Here is an 18,055-nt window from a genome sequence, read left to right as displayed (position 1 = left end):
TATTTCTTTTATATATTTATACTAGACAACTTGCATTCAGTAACACGAAAAGAAATCATTACAATAAGTAATTTCTAAACAGATATACAGAAAGAAAAATTATACGCTTCTTAGACCACAATAATGGAGAGAGGGGGAGGATGCAAATTGAGGAGAAAATAATTAAAGGAAATAGGCCTGTCCAGAAGTTCCATCACTATTTAAATCTTGATCTGTTGTTCTCTCATTGACAATACCATCTAGTTACCCATACGTTTTGAATTCAAAAAAACTTGTAATTGATTAGGATCAAAGAAAACATATTTGTTTCCTAAATATTTAACACAGCACTTACAAGGGTAAGCAAGTAAACATTTTGCACCCATATTCTTAACTTCTTCCTTAAAAGCCAAAAATGTCTTCCGCTTATCTTGTGTTTATACAACATCTGGAAATATCCAGATCTTTTGACCACAAAAAAGCTTTGCTGAATTTTTAAAGTAGAGCCTAAGTAAGGCATTCAAGTTAATTCTATTTTATTAGCCATACAGAACTTGCACCAGGTACAAAACTTAGTGTTAGTAACACTCGTTAATGGTTGACATGTGTTAAATGCTAACGCGTCCACAAGAATGTATTGGCGTGTTAGCGTTGAACGTGCCTTAACTTAAAAGGCGAATTAAAAACGCTAACGTGCCTTAGTAAACATACTCCTTTTTTTGCGTTTTTTTTTTTTTTTTTTTTTTTTGGATAATTCAAGTTTGCTTTTTTTGTATAGTATAGTAAGTTTAGCAATTCCATTTTTTAGATTTTTCAAGATTCTTGGGTGAATGCCATCTGGTTCTAGTGATTTGTTACTTTTCAAGTTATCAATTTGTTCTGTCACATATTCTTGACTAACAGTGTGCTTTAGGTGCTCCAAATTATCAACATAAAAGGAGGTTTCCAGTGTTGAAATGATCTCAACATCCTCCTCAGTAAAGGCAAAGAAATCGTTTTGTTTTTCTGCTATTACCTTATCCTGCCTGAGAACTCCTTTTACCCTTTGGTCATCCATCAGACCTATCCATCATATTTACAGCCTTCTTACTTCAGATGTACTTGAAAAAATTTTTTAGTATTAGTTCTTGTCTCTACCGCAAGAATGTTATAACGCCTTTGTATCGCTCCATGGTGCGACTGCACCTCAAATATTGTGTTCAATTCTGTTCGCCACATCTCAAAAAAGATATAGTGGAATGCAGAGAAGGGCGACAAAAATGATAAAGGGGAAGGGATGACTTCCCTATGAGGAAAGGTTAAAGCAGGTAACGCTCTTCAGCTTGGAGAGGAGATATGATAGAGGTCTATAAAATAATGAGTGGAGCGGAACGGGTAGATGTGAAGCGTCTGTTTACGCTTTCCAAAAATACTAGGACTAGGGGGCATGCAATGAAACTACAATGTAGTAAATTTAAAACGAATCAGAGAAAATTTGTAAAGTCTCTCTTGGTCTCCTTATTACATCAAACTTGCCAGAGCATGTGCTCATCTCAGTTTTTTTTTTAGTTTAGGCCTACTGAAAGACAAGCTTAACTAAATGGGCAGTGGCATGGTACTCGGTATGAATACGCACATATAGCAGCACTGAACAGATCTATTAATGTAAAAGTCACTGCCAGTGTTTAGATTAATAGGCTGACCACTACCATTGAAACTTCAGTCCACTATCCTTAGTGTGCATGAGAGGGACTTAGCATGCATATTTAAATTTCCTGCATAGGCCCTTAAGTCACACTCTCCTCCAAGAGCAATGGGTTTTCCAGAATCTTGTAACCAAGGACCTTTATTTCATCTCTGCAGTTGCAAGACAGAAACTGACCGACTCAAAGTACTGACAATAAAAGCTATAACCTTATGAAAAATAGCAGGAATGAAAGGTGTTTCTTACCTCTGAGGGTGTCTGCTGCAGTGGATATGAAGTGAGAGCTATTGCTATTACTACTGTGAATATTACCCAACAGACATGCACACAAGCAACCAGGAGTACTTCCACCCTAATCCCCACCATCACCAGCAAGACATGTCCCAGTTATATTGTGCTACACTCCCAAATGGGGATATCAGGGATGGAATTTATAACCCCGAGGATGTGAAGCAATGAGTCCCTGGCTGGGAAAGCTCCATGACTTTCTGTCTGTGTAACTTATTTTCCACTGCGAGTTAGTGAATCAGACTCAAAGTTCACCTTTCTGACGTTGGGTGATACCCTCTCAAACACTTTCATCTGTTCGGAGGAAGGAAGTCCAGCATACATTGGGAGAACACGTAAATGCTTCTTCATTCCAGACCGAGACATTATGCGTGCCTGCTCTATCAACATAGAAACAACGGTCTCTACTTCCTCCTATCAACAAAAAAACAAAAAAGGGGCAAAAATTAACCTTTGTGAGTGGACTATTCCTAGTCACGTCTTAAGCATACATATATATGAAGTATTGCTTTCACGGAACATGGGAATTCTGATACAGAAATTTACAGTATACACAAAGGTGGATGTGATGCATAAGTGTGGTTATCATTATTAAATTAAGAAACTTATGAACGACCTTTACAATTCAATACAACACACAAAGCAATGCACAGAGTTTCACATACAATGCAAACAAGGCATAATAAAATCATAAAACATAAGTACATAAGTATTGCCATACTGGGAAAGATCAAAGGTCCATCAAGCCCAGCACCCTGTTTCCAACAGTGGCCAATCCAGGTCACAAATACCTGGCAAGATCCCCCAAAAAGTACAAAACATTTTATACTGCTTATCCCAGAAATAGTGGATTTTCCCCAAGTACATTTAATAATGGTCTATGGACTTTTCCTTTAGGAAGCCGTCCAAACCTTTTTTAAACTCCACTAAGCTAACCGCCTTTACCACATTCTCTGGCAATGAATTCTAGAGTTTAATTACACGAGTGAAGAAATTTTTTCTCCGATTCATTTTAAATTTACTACATTGTAGCTTCATCGCATGCCCCCTAGTCCTAGTATTTTTGGAAAGCGTGAACAGACGCTTCACATCTACCCGTTCAACTCCACTCATTATTTTATAGACCTCTATCATATCTCCCCTCAGCCGCCTTTTCTCCAAGCTGAAGAGCCCTAGCCGCTTTAGCCTTTCCTCATAGGGAAGTCATCTCATCCCCTTTATCATTTTCGTCGCCCTTCTCTGCACCTTTTCTAATTCCACTATATCTTTTTTGAGATGCGGCGACCAGAATTGAACACAATAGTCGAGGTGCGGTCGCGCCATGGAGCAATACAAAGACATTATAACATCCTCATTTTTGTTTTCCATTCCTTTCCTAATAATACCTAACATTCTATCTGCTTTCTTAGCCGCAGCAGTACACTGAACAGAAGGTTTCGACGTATCATCAACGACGACACCTAGATCCCTTTCTTGGTCCGTGACTCCTAACGTGGAACCTCGCATGACGTAGCTATAATTCATGTTCCTCTTTCCCACATGCATCACTTGCACTTGCTCACATTAAACGTCATCTGCCATTGAGACGCCCAGTCTCCTAATCTCGTCAGGTCCTCTTGTAATGTTTCACAATCCACCCGTGATTTAACGACTTTGAATAACTTTGCGTCATCAGCAAATTTAATTACCTCACTAGTTACTCCCATCTCTAGGTCATTTATAAATATGTTAAAAAGCAGCGGTCTCAGCACAGACCCCTGGGGAACCCCACTAACTACCCTTCCCCATTGAGAATACTGACCATTTAACCCTACTCTCTGTTTTCTATCTTTGAACCAGTTTTTAATCCACAATGGAACACTACCTCCTATCCCATGACTCTCCAATTTCCTCTGGAGTCTTTCATGAGGTATTTTGTCAAACGCCTTCTGAAAATCCAGATACACAATATCAACCGGCTCACCTTTATCCACATGTTTGTTCACCCCTTCAAAGAAATGTAGTAGATTAGTGAGGCAAGATTTCCCTTCACTAAATCCATGTTGACATTTGTCTCATTAATCCATGCTTTTGAATATGTTCTGTAATTTTGTTCTTAATAATAGTCTCTACCATTTTGCCCGGCACCGACGTCAGACTCACCGGTCTATAATTTCCCGGATCTCCTATGGAACCTTTTTTTAAAAATCGGTGTTACATTGGCCACCCTCCAATCTTCCGGTACCACGCTCGATTTTGAGGATAAATTACATATTACTAACAATAGCTCCGCAAGCTAATTTTTCAGTTCTATCAGCACTCTGGGATGAATACCATCCGGTCCAGGAGATTTGCTACTCTTCAGTTTGTAGAACTGCCCCATTACATCCTCCAGGTTTACAGAGAAGTCATTAAGTTTCACCGACTTGTCAGCTTCAAATACCATTTCCGGCACTGGTATCCCACCCAAATCTTCCTCGGTGAAGACCGAAGCAAAGAATTCATTTAATCTCTACGCTACGGCTTTATCTTCTCTGATCGCCCCTTTTACTTCTCGGTCATCTAGCGGTCCAACAGATTCTTTTGCCGGCTTCCTGCTTTTAATATACCTAAAAAAAATTTTACTATGTGTTTTTGCCTCCAACGCAATCTTTTTTTCGAAGTCCCTCTTAGCCTTCCCTATCAGCACTTTGCATTTGACTTGACATTCCTTATGCTGTTTCTTATTATTTTCAGTCGGTTCTTTCTTCCATTTTCTGAAGGCTTTTCTTTTAGCTCTAATAGCTTCCTTTACCTCACTTTTTAACCACGCCAGCTGTCGTTTGGTCTTCCGTCCTCATTTTTTAATACGCGGAATATATTTGGCCTGGGCTTCCAGGATGGTGTTTTTGAACAGCATCCACGCCTGATGTAAATTTTTGACCCTCGCAGTCGCTCCTCTAAGGTTTTTTTCCCACCGTTCTTCTCATTTTATCATAGTCTCCTTTTTTAAAGTTAAACACTAACGTATTTGATTTCCTTACTTCAAAGCTCCTTGCTTGTTACCCTAATTACAATAACTGACTATAAATGAAGAGTTGTCCTAGGGGTGGGTGGGAAGACTAAACTAGATCCTGCAGTGCCTGCTAGATTCTATCTATCTGTTAATGCTGTGGTACAAATAGAAGACCACGTGCCTCTTCACCCCTACTATAGACCACAGTCTTAAAATAAAATTGTTTTTGATCCATGTCAGAATGACATGTTGCTCCTCCTCCTCCTCTCCCAAACACCATTTTTAATATCACTGGCAGTAGATTCCATGTCTCTGGAATCACTCCAGAAAAGTGTATTTCCTAGTCCTCACTAACTGAAACGTCCTAGCCCCTGGCAATGTAAAGTTATAGGTCTGACTTATCCATAAGACACTTACAGCATACTCATGAAACGTCCAATAATTTTATTTTATTTATTTTAGATTTTGCTCACACTTTTTTCAGTAGTAGCTCAAGGTGAGTTAAATTCAGGTACTCTGGATATTTCTCTGTCCCAGGAGGGCCTCACAATCTAAGTCTGGACCTGAGGCAATGGAAGGTTAAGTGACTTGTCCAAGAACACAAGGAATCACAGTGGGATTTCAATCCTGATTTCTCTGATTCTCACCCCACTGCTTTCCATCAAACATATAAACGGCAAGTGACCGACTCACCTGCAAATGCGCAGTAGAGTCGGAACGCTGAGAGTGTAGAAGTCCAAGCCCCGCCTCCACCAGCAGTACAGCCCAATAGGGAGGAGGGCTTGGACATGGGCGTGGAAATCAGAGGAGGGAGCAGAGAGGGAAGGAGGGGGCGGAACTGAGGGAAACAGACGCTGGGGGGAGGGCAGGGGAGAGAGCAGGGTTGGTGGACGGGGGGGGGGGGGGCAGAGGAAAACAAAAAACTAGCCCCTTGTTACGGGCTTAATGGCTAGTTAGGTTATATGAGGATGGCGTGAACCAGACTTTGAGCCTACTAAACAGCAAGTGAAAAGTCTGCACCGTAAATTATTCACAGGGATTTCAAAATAAAATCCCAGCGCACTGTCTGCGGTCTTAGCCGTTTCCCACCCCTATCAAGTACAGCTGACGTATCCGTGCTATTTCACAATGCAGTGTTCTTACCCATGGAGCAAGGGCAATATTCAGCTCCTGATGTTGAAAACTGCCCTTTTAATTAACTGTATTTTCAAAAGTTAAACAGATCCGAGTACCTGCCCTGTTAAAAAAGCCAGAACATCTCCATCTTTCTCAGTCTGGTGAATCTTCATCACCGTCTCCACAGTACACTTGACATAATCTGGAACAGGGCTGAAAATAATACACAAAGCCATAGTCAGCAAACTGAAAACCAAACGATTGTTACATCAATGAAATTGAGTACGTGCGTTATTTTGGTCCGAAAATATCTATGCAAAAAGGAAGAGGATACTTTTTCGTTTGGTAATTTTCAGAGTGAAAATATGAAAAGCACTTTCAATTTGAAACCGGTACAAAGTCCTGTCACTACGCAGAAAGTAGGAAAATTGCCCTTGCAAGATAACCAGATCGGAACATAAATATTTTATAGTCTTTAACAGCACAAACGTTCACCCTAATTGAAACTCTGCAGTCATAACACTTTTAATCAACAACACGACAGACCTCACCTTTGTGTATAGAAAATATCCACAGGAAAGGTTCTTCCTTCTATCGTAAGGATGGCAGAGGTGTCTTTGCTGGGGTCACTGGTCTCATTCTGATTAAAGAAGTCCTTGAATTTCTAAAAATGCAAAATAAGACAATACACTGAAGACTTGAAAGAGTTTCCAATAATTTAGTTAGCAGTTTGATCTAATTTGCCTGGATAATAACATACAGTAACATAGTAGATGATGGCAAATAAAGACTTGCATGGTCCATCCAGTCTGCCCAACAAAATAAACTCATAATCAAACATATAAATGGCGAGTGACCGACTCACTCGCAAATGCGCAGTAGAGACTTTCCTCTCTGTCCCGCCCCCGCGTCAATACGTGATGACGGGGGGGGGGGCGGGACAGAGAGGGAAACTGCGCCGCCGAGGTTGCTGCCGCCACCCCTCCACCCGGCCCGGGCCCTCTCTTCCCTTCTGAACTTACACATCCATTCGCCGAACGCAGCAACGCACATCAGCTGAGCTGCACTGAGCCCTTCCTTCTTTGCCTGTGGCCCCGCCCTCCTGTGACGTAACGTCAGCGAGGGCGGGACACACACAGGCAGAGAAGGAAGGGGCAGCTCAGCTGATGTGCGTTGCTGCATTCGGCGAATGGATGTGTAAGTTCAGAAGGGAAGAGAGGGCCCGGGCCAGGTGGAGGGGTGGCGGCGGCGGGGACTTCGAGGGGGGGGAAGCGGTGGCGACTTCGCGGGGGGGAGGGGAGCGGTGGTGACCGCTGGGGGTAGGAAAACCTCAATACCAGCCCGTTTTTACGGGCTCAACCACTAGTATGTCATATGATAACATATGCATACTTATTAGCTCTTTTACGAAGCTGGAGTAAGCACTAATGCAAGCATACCGCAGTAAAAAAAAAAAGGCCTAACGTGGGGGCACGCTGAGGGTGTCACGTGTGCGCTACCCATGCGCTAAAAAATAACGTTTATTTTTTTAGCGCTGGGGACGGGTCTTGGGGCAGAAAGTGGGCGCATTCTGCATTGCCATGTACTAACCAAAAAGTTCGAGTTTAGCAAGTGAGCTTCTACTAGCTCCAAAAAGGAAGAAAGTCCCAAGGATCAAAGCTTTGCTGAAGAATGGGGAGGGGGAAGGGGTAATAAACAGTAGGTCTAAGAAATTGGGCAATTGTTTGGGGCAGTCACTCAGGTCTTGGAGGGAGATTTTTTTTTCATAATAAATGGCAGGTATGCTATAAGAATGCTCAAAGTTAGCTCAACTCAACCAATTACTGTTAAAAATTGGTACTAGCCAGTTAAATCTTCTCCCTGTACCAACCACCAGGGCCATGTATTTTTGAGTCAGCCAAATTTAACTATTCATCCCCATCAGTTTTCATTAACTCCCTACGGGCCCCTTTTACAAATGCATGCCAGTATTTTTAGCACGCATTAAAAATTAGCATGTGCTAAATGCTAAGATGCCCATAGGAATATAGTTAGCAAGCCCATCCCAGAGCTTCATGGTTCCCCAGTGACTCCCAGATTTCTACTTAGGCTTCTACTCCTCTAGCAGACTACTCAACCCTCACTTCTAATATATCAACCATCCAATTCTTACGGCAATACCTTGTGGAAACCTGCTTTATAAGAAGCAGCAAAATCATGGAAGAATAATATCATTCAGCCCCGATTAAAGAGACAGTAACAGGCTCATGGAAACTCTTAACAGATGCTTGAGAAAACTCTCCAAACTCAAACGTGTCCTTACATGATGATGTGTTCCCTACTGTACAACCAGCTGAAATGACGGCACACGACTTCAACAATCAGTGAAGGAAAGGACATACAGAGAACCAACAGAATAGTCAAATGGAGTCAGGTGAACTGCAGTGTAAGATGGTACATCTTTAAGAGAAAATAATAAAGGTTGTGCACTGAGTAATGTTTCAAATAGCTATATTACTACTACTACTTGACATTTCTAAAGCGCTACTAGGGTTACGCAGCGCTGTACAATTTAACATAGAAGGACAGTCCCTGCTCAAAGGAGCTTACAATCTAAAGGACAAATGTACAGTCAGTCAAATAGGGGTAGTCTAGATTTACTGAAAGGTATAAAGGTTAGGTGCCGAAAGCAACATTGAAGAGGCGGGCTTTGAGCAAGGATTTGAAGATGGGTAGGGAGGGGGCTTGGCGTAAGGGCTCAAGAAGTTGATTCCAAGCATAGGGTGATAATAGCTATATTATAACAATGCCCACCTGTATCAACTCTATGATGGCAGGATTGATAATATTTAGCTTCTTTCACGTGGTTCCATAAAACATTCAATGATGCTATGTTAAGACAAGTATCCCAGAACCATATCACTTTGATTATCTGATTGGTTCACAATCTCATTTATGACACCCATGGCCAATACAGACCAACTGAATCCAAAGCAAGTGATAGAATTTGTGATACTGTTCAGGGTGGGAAGGAGCGGTCAGGAGAAAAACAAGCCACATGTAGAGCATGTGAATAACGGTGATTTGTACTTCTGAAAAACGTCTAATCTCGGACAGTATAATTTTCTTTTCTAAGGATAAAGACTCTAATCTTTGCAAGCACATTTCTTCTACCTCGGCATCAAGCGTGGCTGAGGCCACTATCACCCGGAGATCACCGCGCTTCTTCTGAACCTAAAACGAAAGACAAACAGCGAGAAAAAAATGAGAAGCAAGAATGAAGCTTCAATTCTGCTCCTATATAAACACAGTAGGGAGTACTTAAGCAAGCGCAGTGTATTTAAACATGCTATTCGTTCAGACGGTCATAATCAATGTTGGTGTAAGCTCTATGGGTACACTTTATCCATGGGATTTGAACCAATGATCAGAGGAAAACTATACATGCAGTTCTGATTCATTTCCTGTAAAAGTTTCCCAACTGAGATCCATGTCTGCCTTTTCTGTGAGTAATTTATCCATAGGAAACAACATTAATCATTTTGATTACACAAAACTATGCGTTCCGTTGCACAATCCACCTCTCTCCCTGCCCCCAGGAACACCTTCAAAAAATGCAGGTAAATTAACCCAGGATGATTGCCCAAATGGCGTGTAGGCAAAAATAAAAGCACTTTTACCCATGGAAATGCCTTAGCTTATTTCCCGCTCCTTAGTGAACAGCGAGTTAAAACGCGGTTAAAAAAATGTGCACTGTTAAAGTATTTATTTATTAGATTTGATATACTGTCTTATCTGGACTAGTCAATCAGGATGGTTCAGAAAAATTAATACAAACCATATCTTATTATTACATTTATTACATTTGTATCCCACATTATCCCACCTCTTTGCAGGCTCAATGTGGCTTACATTATTCCGTGATGGCGATCGCCATTCCGGAGTGAGAAATACAAAGTAATGTTCTAATAAAGTTCATAAACGTTAGAAGTAAATTATAAAGTAGATTGGATATGCAGTTCATTACAGGCATAAGAGATAAGGGGGTAATTCGTTAATGTTCATAGGTGACAAATTTATAGATGCAATCAGGTGTAGAGAATATGGTATCATCTGGTTCTAATCAAGTTTTGATGTTATGTCATTTCTGATGGCTCAATATGATACGTCTTCTCGAACAGGTTGGTCTTTAGTAACTTCCGGAAGGCTAGTAAGTCGTGCATTGTTTTTAAGGCCTTTGGTAGTGCATTCCACAGTTGCGGACAATGGCATAAGATAAAATTATTCACAATAACAATTCGAGGCCTAAGTTCTCCGATGCTGGAAAAGCAAGAGTGAAGTAAGTTTTCAAGAATGTCTTAAAAGCCAATAATTTGGGTTCTAAATGAAGGTGTGGAGTGGAGGAGAGGCCTAGTGGTTAGGGTGGTGGACTTTGGTCCTGGGGAACTGAGGAACTGAGTTCGATTCCCGGCACGGGCAAGTCACTTAACCCTCCATTTTCCCCATGTAAGCCGCATTGAGCCTGCCATGAGTGGGAAAGCGCAGGGTACAAATGTAACAAAAATAAAATAGATACTATTGGAGATTCTACATGGAATGTTGCTACTATTGGAGAATCTACATGGAATGTTGCTAGTGGGACTGTGGGCAAGTCACTTAACCCTCTATTGCCCCATGTAAGCTGCATTGAGCCTGCCATGAGTGGGAAAGTGCGGGGTACAAATGTAACAAAAATAGATACTATTGGAGATTCTACATGGAATGTTGCTAGTGGAGTGGCCTAGTGGTTAGGGTGGTGGACTTTGGTCCTGGGGAACTGAGTTCAATTCCCACTTCTGGCACAGGCAGCTCCTTGTGACTCTGGGCAAGTCACTTAACCCTCCATTGCCCCATGTAAGCCGCATTGAGCCTGCCATGAGTGGGAAAGCGCGGGGTACAAATGTAACAAAAATAAAATAGATACTATTGGAGATTCTACATGGAATGTTGCTACTATTGGAGATTCTACATGGAATGTTGCTATTCCACTAGCAACATTCCATGTAGAAGGCTGCGCAGGCTTCTGTTTCTGTGAGTCTGACGTCCTGCACATACGTGCAGGACGTCAGACTCACAGAAGCAGAAGCCTGCGCGGCCACATTGGTGATCTGCAAGGGCCGACTTCTACATGGAATGTTGCTAGTGGGACTGTGGGCAAGTCACTTAACCCTCCATTGCCCCATGTAAGCTGCACTGAGCCTGCCATGAGTGGGAAAGCGCAGGGTACAAATGTAACAAAAATAAAATAGATACTATTGGAGATTCTACATGGAATGTTGCTACCATTGGAGATTCTACATGGAATGTTGCTACTATTGGAGATTCTACATGGAATGTTGCTATTCCACTAGCAACATTCCATGTAGAAGCCTGCGCGGCCACATCGGTGATCTGCAAGGGCCGACTTCTACATGGAATGTTGCTAGTGGAGTGGCCTAGTGGTTAGGGTGGTGGACTTTGGTCCTGGGGAACTGAGTTCAATTCCCACTTCAGGCACAGGCAGCTCCTTGTGACTCTGGGCAAGTCACTTAACCCTCCATTGCCCCATGTAAGCCGCATTGAGCCTGCCATGAGTGGGAAAGTGCAGGGTACAAATGTAACAAAAATAAAATAGATACTATTGGAGATTCTACATGGAATGTTGCTACCATTGGAGATTCTACATGGAATGTTGCTACTATTGGAGATTCTACATGGAATGTTGCTATTCCACTAGCAACATTCCATGTAGAAGCCTGCGCGGCCACATCGGTGATCTGCAAGGGCCGACTTCTACATGGAATGTTGCTAGTGGAGTGGCCTAGTGGTTAGGGTGGTGGACTTTGGTCCTGGGGAACTGAGTTCAATTCCCACTTCAGGCACAGGCAGCTCCTTGTGACTCTGGGCAAGTCACTTAACCCTCCATTGCCCCATGTAAGCCGCATTGAGCCTGCCATGAGTGGGAAAGCGCAGGGTACAAATGTAACAAAAATAAAAAAAAAAAAGGTAGGATGGCAGACAGTTCAATAAAGCCAGGGTGAGATAATAAAACGCAAAAGCTTTAATACACATTCATAACTGCAGAAGGTATGTAAAGTTCATTAATACCATCTAGTAAATAGGTCCCCATGTGATCCAAGCCCACAGCAATGGCTCCTGCAGTACAGTATTTCACAACCTCTTTCTTGCCGTGGCACAACTGACACTAGGTTCAGTTCGTTGCAGCACAGCATCACCTCCTGGCATAATCACCTTCCATTGCTTCTCCCTCCAAGCTTCACCTCTCATGCAATTACCGGTCTTTCCTGCTTTCCAGTTTCTTCTGCCTAGCAAATATCTTGCAAGTAGCTTCTTCCTCTGCCAGACTCTCTCTCTCTGCAGCCTCTCCAGAATAAGGGACCCTGGAAAATTCCAACTGCAGAAGATGACAGAAGAGGAGATAGCAGCAGGCAAGCTCTGCTCGAAAAATGCCCTCGGCAAGTCTTAGAAGATTGTTTCCATCCTCCTCTCCTCCTGGCCTTTACTAAGACACTGCTGTGACCAGCAGCCATGAAGACTCTGGCTCGACCCAGTTCTTCTCACTGCTGGCAGCTCTGGTTGACCCGCTACGTAGCTGTGCTTCTGCGGCAGGACACTGGTTGGACGCTCAACAGTACAATGTGGAGTGGAGGAGTGGCCTAGTGGTTAGAGCACCAGTCTTGCAATCCAGAGGTGGCCGGTTCAAATCCCGCTGCTGCTCCTTGTGATCTTGGGCAAGTCACTTAACCCTCCATTGCCTCAGGTACAAACTTAGATTGTGAGCCCTCCTGGGACAGAGAAATATCCAGAGTACCTGAATGTAACTCACCTTGAGCTACTACTGAAAAAGGTGGGAGCAAAATCTAAATAAATAAATAAAGATTCTAGAATTCTAAAGAATAACAAGATTCCATGCAGAATTTCAAAGTGTAGCAACATTCCATGTAGAACCCCAAAGAGTAACAAGATTCTTTGGGGTGGAGGAGTGGCCTAGTGGTTAGAGCACTGGTCTTGAAAGCCAGAGGTGGCCAGTTCAAATCCCGCTGCTGCTCCTTGTGATCTTGGGCAAGTCACTTAACCCTCCATTGCCTCAGGTACAAACTTAGATTGTGAGCCCTCCTGGGACAGAGAAATATCCAGAGTACCTGAATGTAACTCACCTTGAGCTACTACTGAAAAAGGTGGGAGCAAAATCTAAATAAATAAATAAAGATTCTAGAATTCTAAAGAATAACAAGATTCCATGCAGAATTTCAAAGTGTAGCAACATTCCATGTAGAACCCCAAAGAGTAACAAGATTCTTTGGGGTGGAGGAGTGGCCTAGTGGTTAGAGCACTGGTCTTGAAAGCCAGAGGTGGCCAGTTCAAATCCCGCTGCTGCTCCTTGTGATCTTGGGCAAGTCACTTAACCCTCCATTGCCTCAGGTACAAACTTAGATTATGAGCCCTCCTGGGACAGAGAAATATCCAGAGTACCTGAATGTAACTCACCTTGAACTACTACTGAAAAAGGTGTGAGCAAAATTTAAATAAATAAATGTCCAATCCCCAGAGCTTAGCAACCATCCAAAATGTAAAAGGTTAACAGCACTGATGCTGCCATTGCTAAAGTGGTTGTGGAAAGAGCTTGTGAACACAGGAGCCTGTATTAGAAATGAATAAGCATAGAGCAGTTATCCCTGCTACATACATAGACACCCCCCCCCCCTGATTGTCAGGGTTATCTGTAAATCTAGAAGTAAGGTCACTTGGGGGCCCTTTTACTAAGCCATGAAGGTGCCTACGCACGCCCAATACACGCCAAAATGGAGTTACCGCCCGGTTACCGCATGGCCCTTGCAGTAATTTCATCTTTGGCGCATGTCCGATATGAGCGTCTGAAAAAAATATTTTTTATTTTCTGGGCGCGCGTAATAGACGAACTCCAAGTGGCATTTGGTGCGAGTAAGTCATTACCGCCCTGTTAACGCGCGAGTCTTTACCTCTAGGTCAATGTCTGGTGGTAAGGTCTCAGACCCAAAATAGACGTGCGACAATTTTCATTTTGCCGTACGTCCATTTTCGGCAAAAAAAAAAAACCAACAAGGGCCCTTTTTACAGGCGTGCTAGAAAATGGATCGGCGCGCGACCAAAACCCGTGCCTACACTTCCGCAAGCCATTTTTCAGCACGTCTTTGTAAAAGGACCCCTTGGTGAGATATCAATAGGCTGAAGTAGTTAAGTGGAGAGAAATAAACTGTTGATCCATTATTTATTGAGATTCATTAACCGCCTTTATGAAGAGATTCATCCAAGGCAGTGTACAGCAGGTACAGTGTAATATAAAACTTAAAATGTTGTTAACAACATAATAGTAACAATGGCCAAATATAAACATGAATACAATAAATGAGGTCAGCTCGAGAGCAACAAATGAAACCTAATATTAGGACCACCAAGAAACAGTATCAAAAAACTACACATTTAACAGAACTGGAATTCAAATAACAGAGATGTAATACGATGTTAGCATAATACTGATGAAACATCTAATAAACACACATTAGAGCATTCAAATAACATGGATATGATGCTAATGCTTTCCTGCAATACAGCTTACCACATAGCCGAGGGGCCAAGTGCAGATACATAGATAGGGACAAGATGGATGATACGGAGTCAGCTGGGATAAATAAATGGGTGGCTAAACTCAAGGCAAGTTCTTTGTACAATTAAACAAGTGATAAGGAACTGATCTAAGTTACAGTGCGTGTACCAAGCTAGTCCAGGTGCAGAGTGGTGTGTAATCAGTCGCCCAACGTATTAAAGGCTTGGGAGAAGAGCTACGTTTAGGGTTTAAGATTAAGAACTATCAGCCAGGCTTAGGAATCACCCTTTCTTGACTATCAGAGAGTGGATCTCCAATTAGGACCCAATGGATACTTCCAATTGATCCTGATTGGCTGCAATGAGCCAAGTCAACATAGCATTTTGGGGTTCTTATCTTCTTAGCATCCCCGATCTGAAATAAGATGTAGTAATGCAGAGCGCTCTAATGTGTGTGGGAACCCCCACAACAGAGACAACATTTGACTTACGTGCATTTCTCTTTGCTAATTGCACTCACGAGACATTCAGGTTACCATACCTGGAGTTCCCTCCACTTTTATGATGTTCACAACAGCAAGTTGCAGCCCACGCACTAACCTTTTTCAACAAGCCGATGACAATGTCAGTATACAAGGTTCTTTCATGAGCTTCATCCAGCATAAGGACACTGTGAACCAACAAGAGACAGCCTTAAGACGATGAAATCCACTGACACCAAAGCCATCTCGTTACAGAGTACTGAATGGTGGTGGGCTCATTTTCATTATCCCAGATCTCTGGTATAGCAGTTTGGCTTTTTTTTTTTCTAACACAAAAGCTATTTTAAGTGACCTAGTTCTTCTGAGCTGTGATGGATGAGCAGTATGAATAACAATTTTGTTGAGTATTCTTTTGAGTACTTTTTCTAAAATAGTTATGCTGCATGACTAATATTCCGCCAGTGTCGTTATGGTCATATTAGCCCTCTCCTCAAGTCACTTCACTGGCTTCCTATCCGTTTCCGCATACAGTTCAAACTCCTCTTATTGACCTATAACTGCATTCACTCTGCAGCTCCTCAGTACCTCTCCACTCTCATCTCTCCCTACATTCCTCCCCGGGAACTCCGTTCACTGGGTAAATCTCTCTTATCTGCACCCTTCTCCTCCACTGCTAACTCCAGACTCCGTTTCTTTCATCTTGCTGCACCTTATGCCTGGAATAGACTTCCTGAGCCAGTACGTCAAGCTCCATCTCTGGCCGTCTTCAAATCTAAGCTAAAAGCCCACCTTTTTGATGCTGCTTTTAACTCTTAACCCTTATTCACTTGTTCATAACCCTTATTTTATCATCCTGACTTTAATATTCCCTTATCTCTTGTTTGTCCTGTTAGTCTGTCCTAATTAGATTGTAAGCTCTATTGAGCAGGGACTGTCTCTTCATGTTCAAGTGTACAGCACTGCGTACATCTAGTAGCGCTTTAGAAATGATAAGTAGTAGTAGTTTAATGTACATTTGATATATCACCTGGTCTGAGTGAGCAGGTCTAGGCGATTTACATAATAAAGGGGGTCTTTTACTAAGCCACGGTAGCATTTTTAGCTCTCGGTAGAAATCGGCTGGCGGTAAACACTGCTCATTATATTCCTATGGGCGTCTCGGTGTTTAATGCCAGCCAATTTCTACCGAGAGCTAAAAACGTTACTGCAGCTTAGTAAAACACCCTGAAAATAAATAAAACTGGAAAGGAATGTCAAACTAGGGATAGGACAGACGCAACCATACAGTTGGGCCAATTTTTTCGGGCCCCACGTTTTGTACCCATTTAATGAGGCATATATGCTGAGGACCTTTGCCAAATGGACAATCCAAAAGAAAAGACTTGATTCATTATATACTGCTCGGTAAAACAGCAAAGGCCATTCTTTGTATTTTCCTATAGGGGCAGTAAATCATTTTATAGGTTTGGGTTGTTGTTTTTTTAAGTGCCAGACGGTCTCTCTATCTTCTATGGTATCCCTGTAACCTTCTGATGTCTGGTTCTATCAGGGTCCAAAATATAGAACAGGAAAAGTTCTCTACGATGACGAATCACAGAAGGCAAAAGTAGAGACTAATAGACGATTCACCACTGGAGACGTGAGTCCAACAGTCTTTATTATATCAGAGATAACGACCCGACACAGGCCGTGTTTCGACGCTAAAAAGCGTCTGCATCAGGGGTCATTATTGGCATTATTTATGTGTTATATGTTTTGATTTGTAGTGTATTTATTGACCCCTGATGCAGACGCTTTTTAGCGTCGAAACACGGCCTGTGTCGGGTCGTTATCTCTGATATAATAAAGACTGTTGGACTCACGTCTCCAGTGGTGAATCGTCTATTAGTCTCTACTTTTGCCTTCTGTGGTTCTATCAGGGTGCATGTGTTTGGTCAGCTGAACCACAATATCATCCAGATTAGGGTAACTACAACCTAGGGTCAGACTCCAAATAAGCAGAGGAAAAATCTGTCTTAGCACAAAGTTACAGGAGTCCACTTCTGGAATATTCTTCCCAGATTAAGATTTTGTTTTATATCGACAGTCTTTCATTTTCTTCCTTTTATCAACTTTGGTGTTTTGGTGGCCATGACAGAAAACTTATTTGATTATATTTCCTTTCATCTAGTCTTCAAAAACATCTTAATGAATAAGAAGAAATAATTATATTATTAAAGACGTAGTTTTCCTACACAGGGTAATGAGAAGAATTCAATGTAATTTCTGCTCAGGGAACAAAATAATAAACATGGTCCCTCTCCCTCCCAAGATTGTGACTTAAATGAGTCAAAACCGAACTTCTCTTTAGTTTTGACCCATTTAAGTCACAATCTTGGGAGGGAGAGGGGGTCCGTGTTTAATATTTTGTTTCATGATCCTGATTTTCAGCTTTTTGATCCTAAATAGCACACCAACTTCAAAAAAAAGTGCAAACTAGGATTGAAATCAGAAAAAAAAAAGCTACCACACCTCCCACCCCCTTTACCCTCACCGTAATACAGGAGTTCTTAACCTTGTCCTTGGGACACATACAGACAGTCAGGTTTTCAAGACGGCCACAACGAATATGCATGAGATAAATTTGTATTCACTGATTCCACTGTATGCAAATCTACTTCATTCATATTAATTGTGGGTATCTTGAAACACCTGAATGACTGAGTTGAGAACCCCTATTATAAGCATGATCTAAAGCAGTGGTTCCTTAACCTGTCCTGGAGGGAACCCCAGCCAGTCAGGTTTTAAGGATATCCGCAATGCATATTCATGAGATAGATTTGAATGCACTACCTCCGTTGCAGGCAAATCTAACTCATGAATATTCATTGCGGATATCCTTAAAACCTGACTGGCTGGGGCTCCCCAAGGGCAGGTTTGGGAACCACTGAT

General features: G+C 42.1%; 1 protein-coding gene across 2 annotated transcripts in view; it reads right to left on the bottom strand.

Moving 5' to 3' along the window:
* DHX35 (DEAH-box helicase 35) overlaps positions 1–18,055 on the bottom strand; it is a 71,618-nt gene that overhangs the window by 35,135 nt on the left and 18,428 nt on the right. For both annotated transcript variants that reach the window (XR_003943187.1, XM_030212898.1), the window contains exons 7-11: positions 15,243–15,312; positions 9,195–9,254; positions 6,593–6,705; positions 6,158–6,254; positions 2,207–2,365 (exon numbers count right to left, since the gene is read on the bottom strand). Coding sequence is in view for 1 of the 2 variants with exons in the window: in XM_030212898.1 (XP_030068758.1) it covers positions 2,207–2,365; positions 6,158–6,254; positions 6,593–6,705; positions 9,195–9,254; positions 15,243–15,312 (499 nt within the window). In the remaining variant the exon portion in view is untranslated. The remainder of the gene's footprint in view (positions 1–2,206; positions 2,366–6,157; positions 6,255–6,592; positions 6,706–9,194; positions 9,255–15,242; positions 15,313–18,055) is intronic.

This window comes from Microcaecilia unicolor, chromosome 8, assembly GCF_901765095.1.
Source record: "Microcaecilia unicolor chromosome 8, aMicUni1.1, whole genome shotgun sequence".
Lineage (NCBI taxonomy): Eukaryota > Metazoa > Chordata > Amphibia > Gymnophiona > Siphonopidae > Microcaecilia > Microcaecilia unicolor.
Note: the sequence above shows the minus strand (reverse complement) of the source record. Positions and strands in the feature narration are given on the sequence as shown.